Source organism: Poeciliopsis prolifica, unplaced genomic scaffold (assembly GCF_027474105.1).
Source record: "Poeciliopsis prolifica strain line A6 unplaced genomic scaffold, Auburn_PproV2 SCAFFOLD008, whole genome shotgun sequence".
Lineage (NCBI taxonomy): Eukaryota > Metazoa > Chordata > Actinopteri > Cyprinodontiformes > Poeciliidae > Poeciliopsis > Poeciliopsis prolifica.
This window is the reverse complement of record NW_026562383.1, coordinates 15,362,583-15,389,355: the sequence shown is the minus strand read 5'-3', so window position 1 is coordinate 15,389,355 and position 26,773 is coordinate 15,362,583. Positions and strand designations below refer to the sequence as shown.

The following is a 26,773-nucleotide window of genomic DNA, read 5'->3' as shown; positions in this document are numbered from 1 at the left end:
GACAACCATCGATGAATGAGTATTTATGCAATGAATTTCAAGTAGTTTTATGTAGTGGCAGTTTCCTTTATAGAAAGTTATTTACAAAGGTTCTTCAGTTTACATTTCATATCTACAGAAATATGTTTTAGACAGATAAAAAAAATACATAATTGCTGAGAATACTGTAAATGTTCACTAATGTCTCTCTGTTTTGTAAAAGTCCATACATTCTGCCCACTGTCAGTCAGTGTCTATTATTAACAAGCATGAGATTAGCGAAATAAGGGACAGAAATTAAGCAGGAGTTGAGGACAATTTTGCATCTCGGTTTTCAGTCGCACTCACTGTAAGAATTGGAGAAAGTCTGTGATATAAGTGAGAACAGAAATGCTTAAGAGTACAACTTCAGAGTGTAACACAGGGCATTTTATTGTATAATTGGGTATTTCTTTTCTTTTTTTGAGAGCTATTTTGAAAATATGTTATGAAAGTCTTAATGTACTATGTTTATTTTGCTGCCTGTTGAAAACTCTCCATGATAATAGCTTTAGATTTAAAGCACTGTTTGCCTTTTAGATGTGAAACTATTAAATCATTTTTAACATCACTCAAAAACTTATATTAAAAAAATAATAATTAGCTGACATAGGTTAACGTATTATGATTACACCAAAAATAAATGTTGATTTCTTTTTTGTGAACACAAATTAATTTTTACTTTATCTGAATCTAAACAATGGTCAGATTAAACAAATAAAAAAGCTGTTTTATATATTTATGCTGGGTGAAAGTTTATGAAACATGACAACATGCTGTTTTAATGTATTCTCATTATCCAGACATGCTATGTTCCATGATTAGCTTGCTAGTTTCACTGAAGGCCATACTTGGCACACAGCCCTTTGCTCACATGTTCTCGCCAACTGTCTTCAGAATAGCTACAAGGGGCAAGTTTTTGACAGAAAGCAGGGAAGAAAGTGTTTGCCCTTGCAAATATACCTAACATGTCATCAGGCCATGGTGAGAAACAAGAAGCCTTAAGAGACACAGCTGTGACTAAAACATCTCTGCCTTAGGCTCCATTAGTGCTTCAGTGGAGATAACAGTCCTTCTCAAGAGCAAATTATTATTCTTTTCTAAATAGATGAAGCAGACTGTCCCATCTTCTTTTCACACCAATTCATATGACATGCAGAGATGAATACAGTTATCTGATTATTTGTTCTTTTTGCCACTTGATCCAGGGCGAATGTTTGCATTACTTAAATGAAATAATTGTTATTAAAACAATTGGATTCAAATCATACCTTTCAAATATGCCCAAAAGTCTTTTCTATCAGTTATTTCTCATAGATAATCTCAAAGAAAAAGATAAGTTACCATGTGACCCCATGTAAATTTCATGGGATTGTTTTGTAAGGGAAAAGAAAAAGATAAGTTAGCAGAAATACATTTTAATTTTCCCTCCTACAATGAGCATCTTAGTAACGAGGTTTTACAAAAAGACTTTTTAGTAAGTATACTGTTACGCTTAATAAATTTAAAGCAAATTTGTTTCCATGAAATCCTTCCGATAATGTTATTATACTACTTAAATTGATACATATGTTCCTCATATTGGTCTTATTTCTTATTATGTAATGGATATTTTTATTGCTTTCATACATATTTATAAAACTAACAACCATGTATGCATTTTTGTTTCTCTCTTTATAGACATCTCTAAGCTCTAAACAGGTTGACTCAAAATCCATTCTTATCGAATAGAACAGTTGTGAGTTTTCATAATTATTTAAGATTTTACATGTTATAGCACAGTTTCAGAGCTAAGAAGAATATATGTTGATTTCAGTAAAACAAATATAGTTCAATGAAATTATTAAAAATTACATAAGGATATTAGGTTTCAGTTCTATTACCTCTCTTTTAGAAACAGCTTTTCCAATCATGTTCATATATTTTAGTTTTCCAATAAAACAGCACTAGTCCTATGTCCATGGTAATATTTGAAACTCTCTGAGAGCTACACTTGTCTTTCTTGACATTTAATTTGAATTTGCCATTATGAATCACAGCTGATTCATAATTCTGAGAGGTTTACTTTGTTTCAACTTTAAACCAATAGATATATCTGGTATGATAATAAATTATTGTTTTAAAAACTATTTTATCTACAGAATTGCTTCAAATAATATGTATTTTTAATGCACTGCCATCCCACAAATGTGTCTCTAGTGTTTCCCGCCAATTGCGTCTGAAACTCATGCAAACTGTTCCCTTCGCCTGAGTTTATCTGGAAAATCTACCTTCTTTACTTTGGATTTTCATTTTTATAAATCTTCCTGCCAGACATTTACTAAGCTAATCTGCAAGAGCAGACCCACTGCAGGTGCATAAATGTTTCACTAAATGGTTATTTAGGTATACACATGTTTAGAAGATCTGTGGAGTGTGCAAATGCAAGAGAATTTTTAGCTTACATGTTGTGCTCCTGGGTATTTTTTCCACCAATTACTTGAAGCATTTGAAGTGGAATAAAAGTGCCAATCATAGATCTTTCCTCTTTCTTTTCCGGGTGTATGAACGTTTTCACTTCTCTCGGACTGGCCAAAAGAGAGAGGCCTGGTAAATACTGAAATATATCCTGAAACTTGTGGTCATGAATATGTTTACATTTAAAACAAAACTATCCTTTTTTTCTTTTGCCTTTGAATTGTTGTTAAACATATACCATGAAAGTGGGTGAAGGCAGCACATCTAAGTTAACTAAAGACAATTTTGCACAGTTGGCAAAATAAAGAAGAAAAAACTGCAAACTCAGACCATCTTGATTTTATCTTTAATGAGAGGCATTCATGCACTCCTCAAATGATTCTGCAGTAGTCATGGGTGTTTCCCAGCTTCAGCTTTGATCATCAGTGATGGTTGCGTTGAAACCTCACCATCTCATCAGTAACTTCTGCAGCTCTGGCACAAACAGCAACAAATCTGATCTGACAAATCTCATCTTCTTTGTGATCTTGACAATGTTTCTATGCAAATAATTTAGCAAAAACCAAAAATGTGGATGGACACCTTATCAAATGACTGTGCATTCCATGTAGAATGTAACAAGATTGTGTTTAAAATAATTTCCAGAGAGAATGAGCATAAAACCAAATCTCTGCATCTGCAAAAAATAAAGGACACTCATTCCAAAAGGCAATTTAGAAATATTTAAAGGTCACCTAAAGGTCTGAAGAACTGTCCTAAACAATACAAATACATTGTTTAAATTTGCTGTTCATCTGTGCCTTCCTTGTGTCCAAGAAAGTAATTGTTTGCAGAATAGGATCTATGGACACACCAACAACACTTTCAGAGAAAAATGTTCCTGACCTGCATGGTTGTAAAATAAAGAGATCATATTGATCTCGCTGCTGCTTGGGTGAGCAACTTGCTGTCAGAGCCTTTACAATAACCCCATAGGACTTGAAATGCTCAGCAGAGGTTAGCCTGGGCTTTTGTTAGCAGACAGCCCCCTGCCCGCTCGGCTGCTCTGGGTAGCAGCATCTCCGACTGAAATAATTGTCAGATGTAGAAGGAGGAGGAGCATGGCACTGTGGCTTACAATAGTTCTATAAAAAATAAAGCTAAATCAGGCTTCTTTTTTGATTTTGTCAAAATTGCCATCGTTTTAACGCATCAGTTCCAAATCTTGTATGTCCCTTAAGTTAAAGCATATTTGAAAGTATCACAAGCATCTACTGTAAAGGTGGATGACTAATTTTGGCAGCCGAAATATGCCAGCAACATTCCTGCACAACTCTGTCTGCCTGTGTGTGCATGACACAGAAAAGGATGTGTCTTTCTTTAGAGTTGCTCCTTCCCCGGGGCTGTGCTCTTTATAGAAGCGATGAGTGTGCATTGATTTCACAGAGGAGTCTGATTACAGAACATCTGATTCGGTTTGGTAAATATCCGTCTGATTTTCATACTTATAAACCTTAAAAAAATGTCAGAGATAAGAAGCAAAACAATTTTCCAAATGGAATTTAAGTGAAGATGTATCATTACACCTGAAATCATGGGTCACACGTTATTTTTTTCCTATTTTGTACAGAGACTCAGGTGATAACGATATTGTAAGAAGTTTTAGGCAAGGTTATTAATCTAGAAATTGTGAAAAAAAAGCCATCATCAATAGAACAGCAAGAAAGTTTGTTATTCAATAATATTAAATAATTTTATTTGCGTAAGTAATCTACAGAAACATAGGTTTCAATACAATCTTGAAATGTCTAATTTCTTGTAGGTGATCTAGTCAAAATCTGTGTTGATAATATCAGAGTTTAAAGTTCATCCCCTCTGACACAGGGTCTTGTACAGCAAAATGAATGTGACAAGGACGAGGTTGTATTTTCTTTTTTTTGTTAAGTTGTGCTGCTGCCAAGTTTTATCCTATCAAACTTGGGTTACTTGAGGACTTTAAAGGAGTCATAAATCACATTGGAGTCATGTTGACTTGCTCATGTTATTTTATTAAAGATGAATGTGTGAAAAAAACAACAACAAAAAAAACTTAATTTATACAAAACAAAATTTAATCTTTTCTTTATTAGGCAGCTTAATTGAAATTTATTTGTCATATGCAGCATGAAAGTGCTGTTTGGCCTTTGTGAAAAGCAAAGGAAATCACATAAAACTTAAAGGAACAGACAAGATGTGCTGGTCCAAAAATGGAACCATCATGACAGTGTGAAGGCAACGTCTCACAATAACATGGAATCATAAAATGGCTTCATGATGCTGTATAACCTATGAGCAAAAATGACCACAGCCTTAAATATAACTTTCTGACTTTTCCAAAGTCCCACCTGAAGTAACTGTTTAACAAATGCTTAATTTATTATGCTAGGGTATAATTTTCCATTAAAGTGTTTCTTTAATTGAATTTAAATGTACTTATATGTCCTTATATATAAGCTTTACTTAGGTTGTTCTTTCAAAGATAAATATAATTTATTTATCTTTGATAGTTTTAGAGAAAAGCAACCTAAGTAAAGCTTGGTAATAAAATCAAAAGTTTGCATGTTCTGTCTATGCATTTGTGATTCTCTCTGGGTCTCCCACAAATCAAAAATATGACTGACAGATTAGTTGGTCTTTCTGAATTCTCCTTTGGTGTGACTGTGTGCTTGCATGGTTGTTTGTCCTGTGTCTCTGCGTTGCCCTGCGATGGACTGGTGAAACTGTCCAGGGTGTACCCCGTCTCTTGCTCAATTTCTGTTGGAAATTCACATCAGCAACCCAAAGACAAGTGGGTAAAGACAATGGTTGAATGATTTAAGTGTAAGTGTCAAGAGGCTTTTTGGTCCCTGAGCAATTTCAGGGAAGTGGTTAACTGACTAATTTGACTTTTATCTGAGGATGAAAAGAAAAGGGAGGATAAATTCAAAGTCAATGAATAGGGATGACACTTAATTGCAATCAATTGGTCCAGTAACATTCTCAGAACCAGCTTGCATTCCCAATATGGATGCTCTTACACCTCTATCTCTCCATCTTGTTTTCATGTCATGTTCCACTCTAAAGCTGTATGTTCTGGTGCAGGTTATTGGTTGGTCATTCTGCATTTACAGAGCTTTACTCAACACAGACAAATGTAACACAGCCTAAATGAAAGCAACATTTATCTCAATTAAAACTAATGAGGATGATTAGTGCAGGCTTTGATTCATCCAGGTAAGGCTTCTTTATGGCTTTTAATTCCTGGTTTTGTCTTGTTTTGCTGTCTATATTAGGTGATGACATTCTTCTTGTAGCTTTGTGCTGCTTTAGGTACATTTTACTCCCTGAGTCTGTTCTCTTATGTCTCTCGTGTCAAAATTTTTACGCATTTCCTTCCTTTCCTGGACATTTTGTTTGTGGCTTCTTGCCTGCAGCGCCTTTTGTTTTGTTTAAGTTAATACATTTATTTCTCTCTCTGTCGGCCTACATTCATGTCCTCCTCTACCACACCTCATGACACTGTTCCGATTCATCCCAACATCCCTGCAGTTTAACAATATTGGTCATATGAAAAGCAGTTAAAAAAAACCTCATTGAATTTATGCACAGCCATCTTTCCTATGCACTCTTCACCATTTTCAAACAAAGCACAAAGTCTATGACTTCTCAATTTGTGATATTTTTTGAAAATAGAGACAAGGAGACATGTATACTGACCTTTTTCTTTGCAGCAAGATTCACTGGATGTCTTCTACTGTTTTAATAGCAGTAGGTTATTTTTTTCTTTCTTTCCTTTTTGCCATTTAAAAACCTCCAAAAGGAATAAACAATTTTTTAAATAGTAACTTGCTAATTTAAAATGATCTTTGTTAGTGATTTGAAGAATATTCAAAATATAATAGCAGCATTTGTATTTTTATAATGTGTGACTCTTTTAACATTTTGCTCAAGTCATTGCATTGTAGACATTTGCTGTCTAAGACATGCCTGAGCCTGAGTTGTTTTTTTTGTTTTTTTTACCTCACATACTTGAAGTGATGACACTGGGAGTCAGAATATTCTGACTCTAGCACTGGCAAAGCAATGTGAAAATTAGTCTTACCATTTCAGATTAACTTTTTCAATACACATTTAGTTTTACTAAGCTTTTGGCTTAATAACAAAGGCTGAAGTTATCACAACTGCTTTACACCACAATAAATTGCAAGAGTAAATCAAGCTCTTAACATTGACAATGATAATTACCAATATATCTGTGGATAAAAACATTCAAAATGTAGATTTTCATGCTCTCTCATATCTGTTGTTAGTTTAAATATATTTTACAAAATAATTTGAGTGACTAATACATTCTTAGTGCAACAAACATTATTCCACCAATCTCTCTGTTCAGAAAATGGTTAAACATTAAATCACTGTAACAAACATATTTTTATTACTGGTGAAAAACAAAACTGCTGTAAATGTTTGGAACATCTCTGCTCTATGAGGCAGCTCAGGTTTTGTTTTATGATGAGGATTTTCACAAGATGTCTTGATTTTTTTAAATCTTTTTTTTTTTATCTTATATTATATTTTTTTTGAAGTTTTGTATCCAAACACACTCATCTCTGGGAAACCGAACATGTCTCCTTGCTGAACAGTATCATGGTTAGTCATTACTATGGGATTTATCCTTGCATATAATTTTTTTTGACAGTTTGAATGGAGCTCCTTGAGGCATCTAGAAATTGTATCCAAGAATAAATCAGACTTGTGAAGGTTCACAATTCTCTTCCCGTTATCTTCCCTGGCATGTATTGATTTTCTCGCAGTTTCAAACTGCTTCTGTACAGGCTGACTTTACTTTGCCAATGAGTTCAGGATCCTGTGATCTCTGCCTTAAACAAAACACTGCTTGAAAAAAATCTAAATCAAGTTGGTGATTTGACAAAGTAGGCAAAAAGGGAATGTAGGAAAATCAATAATGTTTTGGAAGTTACTATTGTTAGCCTTCAAACCCACCTTGTTGGCGCTGATGCTGATATGCAATAGGCATCAGTAGTAAAAGGTTAATGAACAGCATTTTTTTCTAATTTTCAGCTCTCTAAATATTCTTACGGAAGATAAGTTTCAAGAAATAAAATCTGTGCACCCACTTCAAGATGTGAATGGAATTAGTTATTCTTAGTATAACTAGATGAACTGGACTGAGATTTCTGCCTCATGGCAGAATATAGTACAGGTGACAGAGTTTAATGAAATGGGTGAATGTTTGTTAATATCCTCTCCATTAATATTTTAGTTTGTTGATATAATAGGGTTTTTTTGTCTCTGTGTAGCCTCTGACATAGGTGTGTATCATACCACAGATTTGCTCCAGTTCCTGTTGTCTTCATAAAATGTCAAGCTGCAGTGAGCTGTATGATTCCAATGCTTTTGCTATTCCCCAGTTTATTCAGTACACAGCCTATGAAATTCAATTTCATTTGGCTTGAGAATATCACAGAAGTAACTGGCTCAGGTGTGGGCCAGTTACTGGGGCTTTCAGGCCTCAGTTTTGAGATGATAATCTCTACTGCCACTTTAACCTCATCCAGTTTCAAGCACTGATTTTACAGACTGTTCAGCAAAATCCAGAGACGAAGTGTGTAATTTATTGAGACAAGAGTGGTAGTTTGGCTTTTGAGGAAACATGTCACTATTTATTTCTCTTTTTTTTTTATTGAACACTCATATGGTGCTTGTTAGTGACATCATATTTGTTCATGTATAAAAAGTGAGACAGCTTGGCTTTGTTGGCAGATTCTGCATCAGTTGGTGCATCAGTCACAAAGCTCTTCCTACTATGCACTTTTCCACATTTAACATGTTGTTCTTTCTGGATTCTTATCAGCACAGTTAATAAGAAAAAAAAGCACAAAAAAAATACATACAAAAAATACAAAAATACACATATACATGTACATGGGCATCCACACAAGCTCACTTTCTCGCTATTCTCTTTACTTCACTAGGAAACTGAAAAAGCAAGAATTCATATAACTTTTGACGGGAACCTTTTCTGTTCCCGTGGGCAAACTCCACCCACACTGAGTGACACTCAGCAGAAATTGGGTAAAACATAAAGACTCTCTGCATGACTCATTTGTCTTGATTTGAATCAGCGTGGCAATTTGACCCAGAACAGTATTCGCGTCTCAAATTTAATTATCAAGATCACCCCTTGAAAAAAACAATTCAAAATGCAATATAAAAAATGTACAAAAGATCAATTTCAAGGACAAGTATTGCTTTTTTGTGTGTAGGTATTTCCAGGTGTAAGACAAAATGGGGGTTAAACATTCCACAGGTCAAATTGACCCAGGAACATTATTGGTGTATGTCAGAAACAAACATAGCAGGAGGGTTAATGCACAATGCACAGATGGTTTGTCAGAAGTGCATTGTTCCTGCACTCATGCTTTGAATTAGTCTTGCCTCAGTGGAATACTCACAGAAGCGAACATCCCAACCTGCTTCTTAAACCCAGTGTGTGCACCATCACTGCTTGTTTCATAAGAACAGCATGATATTTGCTTTAAGTGCCTGTGAACTTATAGCTCAGATGACATGAAGGTGCAAATCCCTCTTAACTCTGTTTGCAGATATCTACAAGCTACAAAATATGTGAGAGGTTGGAAAGGATGCTTCGATAAGTAAAAGGAGATTACATCCTAGCATTGGCAGAAAACACCTGCTGTGTGACTTGCTGGATTTTACCTTCGCTGTTGCAGATGCTGATTATTTTAAGCTACATATAAATTAGGCAGTTTCTTACGTTTACTTCCTCAAACGGCTGCAATGTTCTTTTTCATGACTGTGAAAAAACAACAGGATAGAGGATTGGATTATACTAATGTGATACTGACACTGGAACAAAAAAAAATCAAAAATTTGAGTACAACCTGTTTCAAGCTGGATTATTTCAGTCACTCTGAAATGGAACATTAAATAAAACATTTTTTCAGAAATTGATTACTTATACCACTTAATATTATTCACAAACATTTGAAATTTCTAAATTAATTGAGCAGTTGTAAAACTGAAGGTCAAAAGCACAACATTTAAACTCTGATGTCATCTATTTAGAACTATTTTTTGACTAATCATCAGGAACAACCTAAAATGGGATTGTTAGGGCTTTAAGAATTAAATTTCTTAAACAAATGTAACAAGTGCAGCATAATCAATTAAGGAAAACTGATCTGTATATTGCTTTTGTACTGAAATTATTCCTTGGTTGATGAAGTCAACATTGCGATATAAAGTGCCAGCACTGAAAAAACTACAGCTTAAAATCTTACCTTACTGTTTATCTAACACATTTCTGGCTGCTGTATTCACACTGTGCAAGAGCAGCTATGTCAGTGCAAATATGACAGGATTTAGATGCACATATTCAGGTTCTTGGAGAAATGTAACCTTTCCAAACTTCTGTTTGTCCGATTTGACATGTGGATTGAAAACCACTTTCCTCTCTGAATTGTCACCAGAGAGAACCAGGGGAGATGTGTGGGTGTGCTATTGGTGCTTCTGGCTGGAAACAGGAGCTCTGTATGTATGCTGAACATAGACATTTGACAAGCCAGTTCAAGGCCCATCTGTTGAATTAGTGTGTGGCTGAAAAGAGACTACAATTTGGGCACAAATGATAGAAAGATGCATGGCACAAATTTATCTATTAAAATGTATTGGAAAAAAATTCAAATTGTTATTTAGATGAGTAGAATCAAAAAGTTGCATGACAGTCAGTTTCACATCAGTTTCAGACAATGACAATTTGTTGCAGGAAGAGTGCAGGGAAAAAAAAGTCATCCTCCTCTTAAAAGCATTGATGTAGCCTACTTAATTTGTAAAATAAAGTTGTCGAGTTTATCTGAGACTGATTGAAACATTATTTGTCTAGACTGCACATTGATTCCACATCATGTTGCACCTCGTCAGAAATACTTATTGTGTATTTAATCTGTCTCTTGGATTGTATCATTCCTTCAAGTTCCCTTGCCTGTCTCCTGTCTTTGACTTGTCATAACAGAGACACAAAACAGAGTGAGATCAAGGTAATACAGTTTAAAAATAATGTGTTATTTTTCTTTTAGGCCATCTCACCGCTTTCCAATGACAAAATGTCCCATAATGTAACACTAATTTCAATGCAAATGTTAATCCTCTGCTGCTGTCATTGCTTCAAAAGGTCCTAAAGGCATTTTTGAGGTGCTTCTTCCTGTTCCAGCATATTGCTTTGGTGTTAACGAGTCTCTGTAATTCAGGATAAAACTGTCTACACCTGGGTCAGATTTGTCTCATCCCACAGGGAGGAAGCGCATGTAGAAAAGAGATTAAATTATTTATTCATACCTTTATGTATTTTGGAGCAGTAATTCAGGAATTAATTTGCTGAAAGACATCATAAATTTGTGATTTGCTTATACAAAAATATGATTCCTTTTAGTACTGACAGCATTAATCTTAAAATCACATATCAAAAGAACTTCAGTGGGACAGTAGACCACGTATCTTCAGTGGAAAGATTGAAATACTCACTTGAACTATCTAATGAGAGCAAAAAAGGAGAAAATCACCTTTACATGTGCAGTGCTGCTGTGTTTCAGAGCAATTCTGTTATTTAGTGTAAAGCAGATAAGGGGCTCACTGAATGTGCTCTGAGGAAATTCAAAATTAAATATTCAGTTCAGAGTTGATTACGAATAGCAGGTTTTTAAAGATAGGCAAGCAACTGACGGTAAGAAGCTTTGCATATCCTTGGCATGAATAAAAATTGTCCTGCTCAATTGGCATTCAGTGCCAGCATCACATAGATGGTATAATTCAACTTTGGACCGAGCTTTGAAGAAATTACTAAGATGTTTAGTGTACCTGTGAAGCACTTTATAAACACTCCACAAGGAATAAGTTTTGCTCACTGTAGTGTTAAATGTCATGTTTTCTGGTGATTATCTGTTATATGTATATACAAATGTACTATACTGTGATGTTTTTGAGGGTAATTTGAACTGAATTAGTAATATTGAATTGTTTTGCAAACTGTAAATATTACCATTGATGCCATGCATCTGGAGTGAAAAATAAAGATTTTGTTTGTTTTACATGTTCTACATTGTAAAGCATTTTTTTTAAATGAAAGAAATCTGTGCTAGTTGTGTGTTACTAAATAAAAAAAAGTGTCCAGCTCAACACTTGCAAACCTACTTTAATGCTCTTTAGATATGCACATTTGCATTCATATCAACATTTCATAGTATTACAGACACACATGCACACAGCAGTATTAGGGGAGATGGGGAGTTGTTGCAGGAATGCAGTAGATCTTAACTCTGGAAGCAACTCGGTTCATTGGGGGGAAAAGGGCAGAGTTTAACCTATGGACTGTGATGTGTAACCATGCATGTCAATTGCAGTGCTCATAGATTGTGTTATAGCATCATAATGTTCTGTTGTCCTGCTTCATAACCTTAACACATTGCTTTGACTGTTGTCAGCTTTAAAGACTATTGGCACAGCTTCTGTTTTTGTAGCTCTACTGGGAGAGCTTAGGATATGTGTGTAAATCACACACATGATACAGACAGATGGGAGACTTAAAACAGTCTTGCTCTGTTATCCTATCAAGTGTCTAATGTTTTGAAAAACGTATATAGATCTGTTAGTAAGAAAAGTGAGCTCAGAGGATAAGAACCACCCCCAATGTAAGATTTTCTTTCTTCAATAAATAAGAATGCACTGCAAAGAGAGCAAATTTCAAAGATCTTCAACTTTCTCCTTCCAAGATAAAGCAAATGAAGCATAAAGTGGGACTTGGGTGATGTATGATAAAGCAGACATGCGGGTGGAGATAGGAAGGGTCCAACCTTCCTATCTAGCAGCATTTTCTTGGCAGTGATGGTAGTTGTGCTTTCAAGCACAGAAAAGATTCTTGTGAAGGAATGTCATTTTTTTGTTTTTAAATTTTCTTCCCTCCAGCACATTTCCATTCTATATATAATGTCTCTTTAGATTTAAGACACCTTTTTCAAAAAAAATTACAAATTCCTCTTTTATGTAATGCATTTGTATTGACTCCCATTACTCTTGTTTTGCAGGAAGTGCTTACAGAGAATGCCTGGATAATGGTACATGGGCATTGAAGATCAATTATTCCAACTGTGAGCCCATTTTGGAGGAGAAGGTTAGTGTGGTCACATGAAAACAATTTCTCTTTTTTTTAAATAAAAATACAGATTGCTATTACAGATGAATACTCAAAAATATTGTTGCCACTTACTAATGCTCATTGAAATGTGCTATTTTAATGATGCAGATACCCCCATCAGCCCTCAAAAAGCAAACAAAAATGCTGTCCTGCCTGTTTAAAAGCTTGAGGAAAAAGAGTGCTGTTCATATGTGTTGTGCCTTGACCTGGTTACCTCTCATTTTCTCTCCAGACTCAGTATTTCTGGGTCTTGCTCTATTTCCTTTAATAATTTTAAGCCAAGACATCTGAAGTGTGTCAATGACATTTGCTTTTCAATCCTTGTTATACAGATCAAAGTATATTATGGATTTCTTGCTGTTTCCCATCATTCATACGGCAAAGAAACAATCTGCAGTTGTACTCTTTAGTATTTGCAAAGTGATCTAACAAGGTCTGAATTTGTAAAACGTCTTCTTTACATCTAGCTATCTAATAACTAATGTGTGTGTTTCCTTTTTCAGAGAAAATATCCCATGCATTACAAGATAGCTCTGATCATCAACTACCTAGGCCACTGTATTTCTGTGGGAGCCCTAATCGTGGCTTTTATTCTCTTCTTATGCTTAAGGCAAGTATAGAAATAATCTGAAATGGGGCTCCTGTGTGCAACAGCCCAGATAGAAGATAATCAGTGAAACTGATGTTGCATCCTAATGCTGCTTGTCATTAGCTTGCTCATGTCAGATGAACAAATCTCTGCAGCTCGACTCGGTAGCTGACTCTACTCCCAGACCTGATGCATATTTTCTAACACATCTGTCCTGAAGGCAGCTGCAAGTGCTAGTTTCAATACAAGAAGCCTCACTGTTAAAGTTTAATTATTATGTAACTGAAAGAAAATTTGTATCTCTTACTGAGTCAATCTACTGTAACACTTAATATTGATTACATTATTCAATATGGGTCGTACAAGCACTTTGACCTTTTTCTTGAACTCTCTGCAATCTTAAGTAGCTTTCAAGATAGTGACCCATATTTTAAGACCTAAAATCTCAGTTTGAATGAATATGCTTTTATCTCTGGAGGCATGGCAATAAAACACAAAGGCTATGACTACATTTCAACAATAGGTTGTATGTCAACACTTTGGGATGTCAAGTTTTAAAGTATAATTGCATAATGATGGTGTAGTGAAAAAAACAAACCTATGATGCTCCCTGCTGCCTGCCAAAAATCATGATTAATTTCTCTAACATGCATTCATTAAATTCAGCAAGACTATAGCCCTCAGGCCCTCATGTTTTCTTTCTTTTCAACTGTTTTAGCAACTGATTTGAGGGGCATAGAAAGATAATGGACTTTCATAGGGTATTTTGCACAGATTTATAGTATAGAAGGAACAGAGTATCTCAACTTTAGTTTATATTAACACTCAAACTCAATTCAACTCATACACAGCTGTGACTAGCACTTGGCAGACTATAAACCCTTCCTAGATACATGCATTTATTTAATTCCTTTGAGCCACAGATAGTCTGCAGAAACCTCTGTGAGAGAACTGCTGCATAAACTCTCGGTGATGTGACTGTAAGCCAAGCATCTGTTACACTAGTCCCACTCACACCGTAATCCTTTCATCACATATCAGCTTCAGGCATGCCAGGCGTCATGTTGGTAGTTTATCCTAAAGCAGGGGGTGGGCAATTATTTCTTCCAAAAAAACACACAAGTAGCTATGATTGTGGTGGAGTGCCTGATTGTTGGCTAAATCAATTATTCCTAATATAAATGTGATAATAACCCCTAAATATGACTTTTATTGTTTGTTTGTTGGTACCATTAATCATTAACACTGAGCAAAAAGTGCAACGCACTGCAGAGATAACTGGACGTTTATATTATGTTATGTTATATTATGTTATGTTATGTTATGTTATGTTATGTTTTAGGAGCATACGGTGTCTTCGAAACATTATCCACTGGAATTTGATCACCACCTTCATATTGAGGAACGTTATGTGGTTCTTGCTTCAGTTGATTGACCACAATATCCATGACAAAAATGAGGTATTAACATTTTTTATACTAATAGTAATTACAATAGGCAAGAGAAATGACAAATTACATCATGTTTATTGATGCCAGTAGTCTGTACAACATAAATAGTTTCATAATTGTAACTTGATTTCTTTTGAATAATTTTGTCTCTTTTTCTTCTCAGCCTTGGTGTCGATTGAGTACGACAATATACAACTACTTTGTTGTGACCAACTTCTTCTGGATGTTTGTTGAAGGATGCTATCTTCACACTGCTATTGTTATGACCTATTCTACTGATAAACTGAGAAAGTGGGTTTTTCTTTTCATTGGTTGGTGTAAGTATGCTCCTGGTTTTATACCATATGTAAGGCAAAGGTGAACATGCTGACATTAGAAGACAATGTTCATCAAAAAATAGAATGGAGACATTTCTGAGATGATTTCTTAAAGATGAATTCTAGTATCAACATTTTCCACCAAACATCAAAAGGAAATTGTTCATAATACGGGGAATTATTTGTAGTTATGAATACAGAAAGTATCCTGAAATATGCCTAATTTTGATCCAGGAATTTAATTTATTTTTTTTTTTTTTCTGAAAAAAAAAATCCTAGTAGGACTAGTAGCCCTAATAGGACTTTCCATAAGTTAAGGTATTTTATTCTGGCTAGAAAACCAAAAAACAAAAGAACTATGTTTTTGTTCGTTACCTCCAGTAAAAATAATTTTCTTTCATTGTGGAGCAAGTACATAAGCAATGAGTTTAATCTTGTTCTTCTTAAAAATCAGTTTAACGTTGAGCAGTGTCGTCATTAGGTCTTTCCACCAGTATCTGATGCTATAAGCAGTTGACGTCGGAAAACATTTTTGTTACAATTGTCACAGTTTCCAAAATAATAACTAGTCAACAGAAAGAGCTTAGAACATACAGACAGTTGTGTAAGTCAGCCAGTCTGACCTTGGTTTTCATCATGTAGTAGACATGTCATCAGAGATTTTTTGCAACTACACAAAGTTAATGGATCATCCACGATCCGACAGAAATGCATAAATAAATGTAGTTTGAGTTAATGCAGCTGAAGCACACCTCCTGGTTTGACTGCTTAAGTGTAGGCAGCCGACTCTTCTTTCTGCCTCAACACTCAAGTGAGTCGAGCTGTTCACACTTCAACTGCCTTAATTTGCTCATTCTACCCTACATCGTACATGTCAAATGGAAAATAAGGGAACCAAAACGGAAATACTCGTTTAGCCGTACTTGGGGGAGGGAGGGTAGATCTTAAGTTTCCAGGTCATTTTTGATTTAATCTATTTCTACTTTTGGAACAGTTAATGTTCAACATGATTTGTTAGAGTGCCTTAAAAAAGCACTTAAATTCCTGGAATTAAATTAATTCTGGAGTTACCAACTGTCTTAATTAGTGACTGAATAAAGATCCACAGATGTGTCAACATGAAAACTAAAATTCAGTCACTCCACAGATCTCACCTTTAAGGGTTCACAAATCATGTAAGGAACAAAGCAAAGAGCAGCAGTGTAATGCTACAGGGATGCTTTTCAGGAACAGCACAGCTAATCAGAACTTTTGGGGAAATGGTTTGAGCTGATTTTCATAGGAGAATGGGAAAAAAAATCTAGGTCTCCATACATGAAAAGCTGGTAGAGCCATTTCAAAATACATATTTTTTTTCATGTCTCATCTATGTACTATTTTTTATTCAGTAAAATCCCAATTATTTTTTGACACTTTTTGAATTTGACACTTTTGAATCAAAATTTTAAGGAGTTTCATAACATATTGTCTAGTAAACAATAAATAAATTATTCAAACCATATCCACAATTTATTTGAGTCCATTGTTAACTAAACAACTTTGTTGTAATGACAAAACTTTTTCTCTTTCAAGAAAAATAAATTTAAATTACTGTTCAAGTTTAAGCTGAGTTGATGACACTTTGATGTGGCTGGCATAGAATATTTAATGAGCATTCAAAGTTCAACTCATGTGACACTTGACAGATTTGTTTAAATGTTTTATTTGTTTACCATTTTAAATAGATAGGAGTCAAACTTAATATTGGAAAGTTTAAAGCATGTGAGAGTTTTATAACAGAAATTTTTCTTAGATATTTAGCATGTCAAGCCATCCTCAGTGTTTTCCTTACACTTTGGATCCATCATTGGTTTGAGAAAATTAGTTTTGGCTCCCATGATGTGGTTTATGTCTGTCAAGTGTCTTTAGCTGTAAAGTGCAGTTTAGGTGAAACCCTTTCAGAGAATGATAATGGGTAGATGTTTTCGACATGTTCGCTTTCCTTTAATATCACCATTAACTGATTATTCTGACCTAGTTTTTTCACTGCAACCTTTTGAGATTAATGGAGATTATTTCTTCAAAAGTCAGAAGAGGACTTTTAAAATGAACAAGTGCAAACATACTGCTAAACAAAATATGTATTTTAGATCATCTTTCCTGTCTGTGTTCCAGGCATTCCGTGTCCAATAATTGTGGCTTGGGCTATCGGAAAATTGTATTATGAAAATGAAAAGTAAGTATTTTTTGTTTGCATTAACATGACAAAAGATAGGAAAATTGATGCATTTTTTCATCTAGATTTTTTAAAGATAGTTTAAATGTATATTTCTTTATTTTTTGTTGTATTTTTTACTTTCAACAGATGCTGGTTTGGTAAAGAGCCTGGGAAATATATGGACTACATTTATCAGGGACCAATTATTCTTGTGCTTCTGGTCAGTAGCTGCAAGAATCTTTAACATGTTGAAAAATGTTGCAGTAGACTGATGATCTTTGTTTGCAACATCAAACTCAGGCATCACTTTATATAACACAATGTCCATCAAAGAAAATAGTAATGAACGAAGCTCTAACCAGAGTTCAAGTTTGATGATCTATCAAAATAGGACAGCAAGTCTGGAAAAAATGTGGATGATTATTATGGCATGTAGACCTAACAAACAGGTGAATATTAAAGTGCTCTTTGAAGAGCAATGTCAACCTATATTCACCACAGTGATGACTGATTGTTAATGACAAAATAATATGTGGTAAAACTAAAAGTCTGGAAGTATTTATACAGATAATATTTCTGCTGCAGTTTTGAACAGCTCTGTTATTCTAACGTGCATAGACATTCATTTGTCATCCTACAAATGACTGACGCAAGAATATTTTATACGGAGCAACAATACTGTGATTTTTGTAAGTCTGACTTTCTCCTCATATCGGTCAGTGTTTTACTCTTGACAGTCTAATTGCACCAAGTAGTTGGTGACATGTTATGTTGAGGACGCTATCTCGCCACTTAAAATTTACAATTCAATCTGAGTCAGGTTTCTCTTATGATGTTGTTTGACCCTAAAAAGTCACTTTGAGCCAACCCTACTCGTAGTGGTAGGCGGGGAAGTTAAAATCCTCAGACAGGATCTGTGCTCAGTCATTTCCTTTCTTTAGTGGGCTTATTTTCCAGCCACATAGAGGAATACATATTGCCCACAGCTAATTTATGTTAAATATTTAGGAGGAAAGAAGACAGAACAGGCATCATAAGTATTAACGTAACAAAATAAAGCACTTTGTTACCCTACAAACATTATGCTCATGAACAATGGTCTGACTGTATACTCACTTCATTTGTCGTGTTGTTGCATAAACTGTGTTGTAGTCTTCTCTCTCAGCTGCAATTTGTTTATTGCTTGCATGTACAACAATTTTATACATTTCTGTCAGGAAATGAATCTTGGTCAGAAAACAATCTCTATGATCTCTGTAGTCATAGAAAGCACACATGTGATTCAGGATCATGCTCTTCAAGACACTACAAAGAAAATAGATGTGTGGTAGAGCCTTTTTGTAGTGGAAGCCATGGCCCAAAAGTTTCTTTTTCTTTTCTTTTTTTTTTTCTTACCTGATAAGCACATCAGAAAATGTCTGCATTGAAAAACAACATACCAGCTGATTGTGACTTATGTTTTATGGCTTCATATTTAATTTTTTTGGGCACTAGTTTAAACACAAAAGTGAGATGTTTCAAAAATAGACCTATGAGTAAAATTGTGAAACAAAAGCTATTCCTGTATGCCATCCAGATTTTGGATCTATAAAGTGAATCTTACTATTTTCAAAAAAGGAAAAAATGACTTTTTGTGGGACAGTTTTATGCCATCCCGTACAATTATGTGTTATTATTGTAACTACCTTGGATCCTTTGATACAATGTGTTCCTCCCTGCTTTGCTTTGAGTTGTGTTTTGACTTGGGCGGTTCTGTGCTCTCACAGCTTACAGACAGCACAGCAAGCTTACCAAAAGCTCACTGAACTGTCTGTTCTCACCAGATAATTGTCCTCTGTGTTCTTCACGCCAGGTCATTACCACAGAGCTCAACTATGTTTTGTTCTCCCTTTTTTCTAGATAAACTTTGTTTTCCTCTTCAACATAGTACGGATTCTCATGACCAAACTGAGAGCTTCAACCACATCAGAAACAATTCAGTACAGGTAAGAAAGTTCAGTGTATGCTTGTAGTCGATGATCATGCTTTCTACTTCTTCGTCTTTATGTAAAAAAACAAAACAAAAAACTGCAAATTACTTTTGATTCTGAAATACACTTTGTGGTATACAAAATAAACACTTTGGACTATGCACTAGGGCACATTATGGGTTATGTATTTATAAACTGCAAGTGTTGACACCTGGGATAAAAACTCCAAATACTCAGATCCTAATGATCTTTTCTACTTGCAAATTAAGACATGAACACATCATGCAGTGACAGTTGCATGACCAACTTGCTTTCAGGTCTGCTGATGTTTCTAAAAAAACGGATTCACATTGATTAGTAAAACTATTACGCAAGAGGAATATCCTCAGAGTCAAACGGACTTGCCCTTTTATTCATTATTAGATGTATGTTTCATTTTTCCCCGAGCGAGTGTCACCCTGCCCATGTCAAATCCCTTCACTGTGTCCTATAATTGAAGACCAAGAGATGCAAGCAAAAATTTTCCTCATACACTTTCTTTGAAAATAAAAATATTGTCATCTTACCATTTAAAGATTGCTGCAAGAAATTCTGTCAATTTAAAGCTAAGATCAAATTAATCTGCCATAATAATTGTTCCCACTACATCTTCTTGCCTTCTGTGTTTCCCTTACAAAGAACCAATAGCAGGCATCAGGTTTGGATTTAACACTGTGAACACAGTAGAAAGGTTTTGGATTAGATGTGTCTGTCATGCTTAAGTCCCATATCAGAGTGAGGTTGGGGTAATTATAGTGCTTTTTGCAAAAAGACTCTTTTATTTAGTCCCACCATTAACCACTAGAAAAAAGTGGAAAACCTCTTATGTGCCTGATCGCTAAAACAGCAAAGCTTGTTCTCAACAGCTGCTATCAGTGTACTTTTTTTTTGCCTTCCCATGGGAATATGTTGAAGAAAACAAAGTGTTTGTGGCATACCAGCTCAGACTATTTATATTCAAATTGAAGGTTTTGAGGCTGGCTGTGACAGGAGTTTGTTTTTGTGAGCTTTGAAGAGATAAGCAGATGGTATAGCAATATGTAAAGCATAATATGCATAACATATTTTCTTTTAAATGTAATCTCCTAATTGTTTCCAATCTGAATTTACATTTGTTTCTAGTGTTTATCAGAAATAAACATTAGGATTTATATAAATGTCAATCCTCTCACAATCTTCGATGTTTTTAAAGTGGATTTCATGTGACAGGCCAACACTAAGTAGGTCATAATTGTGAAGTGTAAGAAAAAGCATAAGTGGCTTTCAGAATTTAAAAATAAAACAAAACATAAGTTAGGACACAGATAAACAATTCAAATACCAGAAAGTCAAACAACCAGAAAGTCAAACCCAGGAGAGATAAGCAGTTGGTACGGCAATATGAAAAGTCAGAACCACAAGAGCTGACTCAAGTGAAAACTGACTTCCCTCTTTTTAGCCTTTCTCTGCTCAGCTCTCACTCTCAGAGGTTCTGCTCTGCTTTCAGCAGAACTCTGGTTTAATTGGTGGCCTTGTGACAAATCATATGTGAGGATATAGGATCATACCACTATGTGGAAACAGAAAGGTGAACAGACATGACAGTCAGGTGGATGATCTCTCTGTCCTCTCAGTCAGGGGAGAGGAGGAAAGTGCATCGAAAAAACTCATAAATAAACTGACACCATAAACAAACAACATCTGACTGCAGTTTAATATAAATAAAATAAAGATGTATCATTATTAAGGTTCTGTTTGTGAGATTTGTCTGTAAAGCGAATTACACAAGCTTGTTAATTCAGTTTAGTGTTTAATGACAATTAAAAGTTTGATTGAAATATTACACAAAAGTAATAATTGCTGCTTTAACATTTCAACAAAATAAATACATAAAATTGCTCTGCATGCAAAAAAATATTAAATTAAAAGAGCTGAACTGCCTATCACTGCATCCAATCTGTCTGAGCCTGAGCTATTATGATTAAAGATACTTGGATACAAGTTTGAGTTTCCAGATTTGCCAAGCTGGTGGAGATGAACCACAGAAAGATTCTGATGTAAAACTAGTAAAAGGTGACTGCACTAAGTATGGACTCATGGCCAATGAATACAAATGGACAGCATATCTTTCAAATTTGTATAAAAAAAAAATAAAATAAAACATTGTACTCATTTAACTTTATTTTGCCAAATACTGATAAAATGCAATAACGTTTGCCCTCATCACAAAATAAGGAATATTCAAAGAATCATGTATGTAGTCTTGGAAGGAGCTGTTTAAAAGTCACTTATTGAAAAGTAGTCATTGGCTTAAGAAAACACAGTCTCTGACTATCTTGTGACTTGATATTGTGATGGGGAAGTGTTATTTTTTTCTGCACAATGTCATATGATTCCCAGAGTAAGATATTTCTGTAAGTAAAAAAAAAAAAAGAAGAAAAAACGCTGCTGCTCATGTTAATTTCTTGTCTTTGCAGAAAGGCTGTGAAAGCCACACTCGTCTTGTTACCTCTGCTGGGAATCACCTACATGCTGTTTTTTGTCAATCCGGGGGAGGACGACATCTCTCAAATTGTTTTCATCTATTTTAACTCCTTTTTACAGGCTTTCCAGGTGAGAATGATTTTCTTTCACACAGTACAACAGTGGGCAACCGTCAGTGTTTTTTTTGTTTGTTTTTTTTTGCCAGGGTTGCATCATTTATTTGAGCGGCTTTTGAGTTTTCTGGTAGGAAGATGATTTGAGGTAGCATTCTGGCTGTGCTTACACAGTCTATTTCCCTCCTGCCTTATGTTCTGTAATCTCACATGTCAAGAATAGCAGGCCCATGTGGGCTTGATTTCTGCTCTGTAGCTATTCCTTTTATTGGTGTATTTTTTTAAATCTATGAATAAATGGAAGGAGGGCTGGTGAATCATATTTTTTCTGGAGTATAATGGTAACTTTTTTATGTGAATTGTGTTTTATAGCATTTGAAAATATATAGTCTTTTATTCTACTTATGCTGATAATGTGTCTTATTCTACAGGGATTCTTTGTGTCAGTCTTTTACTGCTTTCTAAATGGAGAGGTAAGTCACTGACGAAAAAAAAAAAAAAACATTAATCACTGTGGGTTTTGATTCATAGTCCTAATAAGTCCGTTACGTTTCCTCAAATATTCCTCATTATATTTTAAACTTAATCTGACAGAAGCAGCTGTAGCTGCTTAGTCTTAGTATTTCTCAGACTAAGAAATAGTCTGAGCTGCACATTGAAATTTTCACTATGTAATTATCATCTGATTAAAAATAAAGACAAATTCACAGAATGCCAGTTGCTGTCTGACAGTAATCAAAACCAGATACGTTGCTGGCTCTTCCATTAAGAAAAAAGTCCAAACTTTAGGGCTTGCTTGAAGTTTTAAATGTTTCTAAAGATCTCATTTTGCACATCCAGTGGAATTCAAATAGAATGTAATAAAATGCTTTTTAATCTAAAGAAACTTTTGTTCATTTTAGCAAGATGTTAAAATGTCAAGTTGAAAAGGCAAGTGATTGCTTATTTTATACTCAAATTAATTTAGTTCAGCATCTTCTACAAGGTTTACTTTATGTAATATGAAGCTAAACAAAACTATTCCTATATATCAATGTTTTCTAACACTTTGCGATGAACTGTTAAGGTACCAATTTATATTATTATTATTTATTTATACTGAAGTATAAATAAAAATATCTTTTGTTTCAGAGTTTTCTGAAGAAGTTTATACAAAAAGAAAAGTTGGACAAATTGATAAATCTCCATGTTTTCCCTTTGGACAACAGTTAGATAACAAGGTCAACACCACTTCTGTTTGTTCATAAGAAACGTTCTTCAAGGACACGGAAAACTGAAGAGCTTAGGAATATGAAAACAGCTGAAGCTCACTCTGTCTTAGTCTGCTAATTCTCATTTTTATAGAGATAATATGGAGTCGTGTATTGATTGTTGCTAGATTTTTATCTTTTTTGAATCTGATTATGATTGTCACTGATTTGACTTTGCTCCACTTTGACTGCCAGTCAAAGCGGAGCATGTTTTGTTTGGCTAAGTTCCTGATCCAATCTTTTACAGATTTTGGTAGTTAATAGAATTTACAGCCAAAAGTCTGGCTTTAATTGTACAGGAGACAGGCAGAGAATTCCCTTTTTCTTGCATTTGGTGGTTTAAAATTAGTCTTTAAATAATTTGTTACTCTCAAATTGACAATAGAGTGAAGATCTGTTTAGCCTTAAATGTGTGTCAGGTTCATAAGTCAGCGTTTGACATGTCATGCAAGGAAGATATATATTGTCTCTTTATAACCTGCTGTTTTTGTTCAACATTTCAGGTCCGTTCTGCAGTGAGGAAACGGTGGCACCGTTGGCAGGATAACCATGCTCTTCGAGTGCGAGTGGCACGAGCCATGTCCATCCCCACATCGCCGACCAGGATTAGCTTTCACAGCATCAAACAGACCACAGCTTTGTGAGCGTGGGAATAAACTTCATCCCTTCTGACATGCTCATCCACAAAACACAGAACAGCCTTCATAATTTTGGTTCAGCATTCTAAATTAGGCTGAGTACTTCACAGTAAACTGCTTAGTGTTGTGTGCCTAAGTCAACAAGACACTCCTTTTTACTGCTGAGGTTTCAAATTCTCATAAATTAGTTTGTTAGACGATGAATTGTTTTATGAAAATGTCCAGTGTGTAAAGTACACAATTTGAAAGTCTTTGAAGAGTGTTTTGCAGCAAAGACGCCATTCTTCAACAAAGTAGGTCTTGTTTTGTTTTCAATTTCTGTCAAATAGCTGCTTAGTGGTTATTTATGGGAAGACAAGAATTTAGAATTTGCAACTCATACACTCATAGACAGGATATTCTTGTTATGCTGAAAGAGTGCAATCGATAAAACTTGAATTGTAATTGACCACAATGCAGCCACTTGTCTGCCAAAACAACCATTTGATCAGAAACAAAGAAAACCTAACTTTAAAAAAAAACAAAAAACTAAAAATAGTTATTTTGGATGGAGGGGGTAAAAGGGAAAGTTTTGTCTAATTCTGTTCTGCTTTAGATGTTATCCCGGCATTTGTTCACATAATTTTACATTCACCTTTCCTCTTGCTATTTGTTCCCAGCATTTTTATTTCTCCTGTGTGCAAAAACATACAAGAGGGTACTGTCAGAAAGAATTGTTTACTTCAGGACATGTTTTATGCCACTTTTTCTCCAATCCCAAGTTCAATCTCGAGTCCAGACAAGCAAATCTAAGATTAGCTATTATTTTAAGAAGTGAAAGTGATTCTTAGCCATTTATGCAATATTTGCATATAGAGTACAAAGTGTTGTGCACGGACTTATCATGCATGTGAAGTGAAAGCAGATTAAATTCTTTTTGGCTTTATGAAATCCTTGTGGCTTTCTCATAATCGGTGTCGCAACTAAGCTTTTGCTGCTGAAGAGGGGAAGCCTGATGGAGAGGGAACCAGTCACATCCCTAAAGACGTGCTTCGGTCAGGTCAGCGTATTCTCTCAATGTAATGCCAGCTTTTACGTCTCACAAGGCTTATCCCACAAAGTCATGGAAACAGCCACGCTTTGGTATTTGCCCCAAAAAACTTTTTGCTGAGGGATTAAAAGAGGATGAGAATTATTGTTTTTTTGGAAGAGATTACAAAAATAAAAAGCATGTATTTGAAGATCTAAAATGCTACTGATGTTTAAGCCTGAGTCATTAGATCATCTGCTTAATTCTCTGCAGTTGTTGAAAGTGTAGAAACGAGATTTTCAAAAATAATTGTATTAATTTTTTAATTTCTGTTAATACTCCAAGTAAGCGCTTACCAGTTTTCTGTCATTTGTTTATGTCACACAGTGCGTCAGTTAAATTGCTAAATTTATACATGTGTATCTCAGTACATTTTTTATTTAAAGTATTTATTTTTGGTTGTTTTGATTATTATGGTTTATTGCAAGTGAAAACCCACATTTCAGTTTCTCAGAAAACTGAAGACCAAAATATATTTTATTTAAAATAGACATGTTGACTGACTAAAAACTTTGTCCACTACAATATGCGAGTTCATTACTACGAGGTTTGTTTTTGCATTGAATTAGAACGTATCTCATCTAGATTCATGGTCCGCTAGTCCTGCTTGTCTTCTGGGCAATACTCTATAGGTTGTTTTGGGATTAGGTCAAACCAGTTTGTCACATCAAGCACAAAGACATTATGATTATTAGTGTGGTCACTTCTGACTTTGAAAGAAACTCAGCATCTCCATAAGGTTTGTCAGAATAGGAAAGCATGAAGTGCTCTAAAAGTGCTATATGTAAGGGTCTGCTGACTTTGGATAATAGACCAACAGTGATACATTAAAGAGCTTTTTCTTTCCAATAAATTCTTGAATAAATCACTTTGTGAAAGAGCCTGCGTGTTTGGCAAAGATCTTTTTTGACTTGCGAGGAAGATGTTAGTGGCCTGTTACTCAACAACAGTCATATCAGCAGTCCTGACAATAACTATGAAGGCTATAAGACGAATTTAAACGAGGCATAAGATCATTCTATAAGATAACCTGCTCTCAAATTATTTTTAATTAGCGGTATCTAATAAGATTTTTGGAGAAAATGGGCTTTCATTACCTGTACGGGATAATCAATAAAAATTAACACTTTAATACATTAACACTAGTAGTTTTACCTTTTTTGGAATAGATTGGTGAAATAAGATAACTTTTTGATAATGTTCTAATTTATTGAGAGACACCATGCTTTCTGGAGTGTACATTGTGGGGTCTTGGTAAAAGTTTGACCAAAAACTGTGTTTAAATGGCATGTATAAAAAATAAAATATGTAACCATCTGTTTATGTAAAAATGTGCTTTTCATTGTTATCTTTGTAAACTTGTGTTAAACTAAAGCTAATTTGTTATTGCTGTTCTGTTCGACTACACTAATAGTGGTTAGTGTAGAAACTATCTACCCCAGACTGAGTTGTAAATATTAAATCTGCTTCATTTCAGAGTCACAACATGTGAAGCTGTACTACAGCACATCTTTTCATGATTCCTACTAGTTAGATAAAGTTAAAAGGACTACATGATGCTACTGTTGTAAAAATGTGAAATAATCTTATAAAAACATTTATTTAAACTCACCAAAGAGATAACCTTTGTTTACTAACTTACACTTTTTATTGTCTACATATTTATATTGTTGTCAGTGGAATATAGTTATTGAATCTGTTTTTAACATGATTTTTTTTACATCAATTTCTGAACATGAAGTGTAATCCACAAAGTCAGATGTCAGATCTGTAGATTTTAAGGAAGCTACCCATACTGCCTTACAAAACAACAAGAAATGTATTTTTGTGAAAAGGAAGTCGTCTCTACTGGTTCCAATAAAATATTCTGTGTTATTGTGCCACTGATTTTTACTCATTTCTGAACAGCATACGCATTAAAACTGATTCATATCTTTCACAAAATGCAATAGAAGAATATTTTTTAATATTACA

At 34.7% G+C, this 26,773-nt stretch overlaps 1 protein-coding gene across 1 annotated transcript in view; it reads left to right on the top strand.

The window, feature by feature from the left end:
* The window catches only part of LOC129361952 (corticotropin-releasing factor receptor 2), a 42,408-nt gene extending 15,729 nt beyond the window's left edge, over positions 1-26,679 (top strand). Inside the window, exons 3-12 of the mRNA XM_055033210.1 lie at positions 12,594-12,679; positions 13,207-13,313; positions 14,635-14,752; positions 14,907-15,060; positions 17,215-17,275; positions 17,405-17,477; positions 19,157-19,242; positions 21,723-21,858; positions 22,274-22,315; positions 23,596-26,679. Of these exons, the coding sequence (XP_054889185.1) occupies positions 12,594-12,679; positions 13,207-13,313; positions 14,635-14,752; positions 14,907-15,060; positions 17,215-17,275; positions 17,405-17,477; positions 19,157-19,242; positions 21,723-21,858; positions 22,274-22,315; positions 23,596-23,736 (1,004 nt within the window). The 3' untranslated portion in view covers positions 23,737-26,679. The remainder of the gene's footprint in view (positions 1-12,593; positions 12,680-13,206; positions 13,314-14,634; positions 14,753-14,906; positions 15,061-17,214; positions 17,276-17,404; positions 17,478-19,156; positions 19,243-21,722; positions 21,859-22,273; positions 22,316-23,595) is intronic.
* Positions 26,680-26,773: the final 94 nt, after the last annotated feature.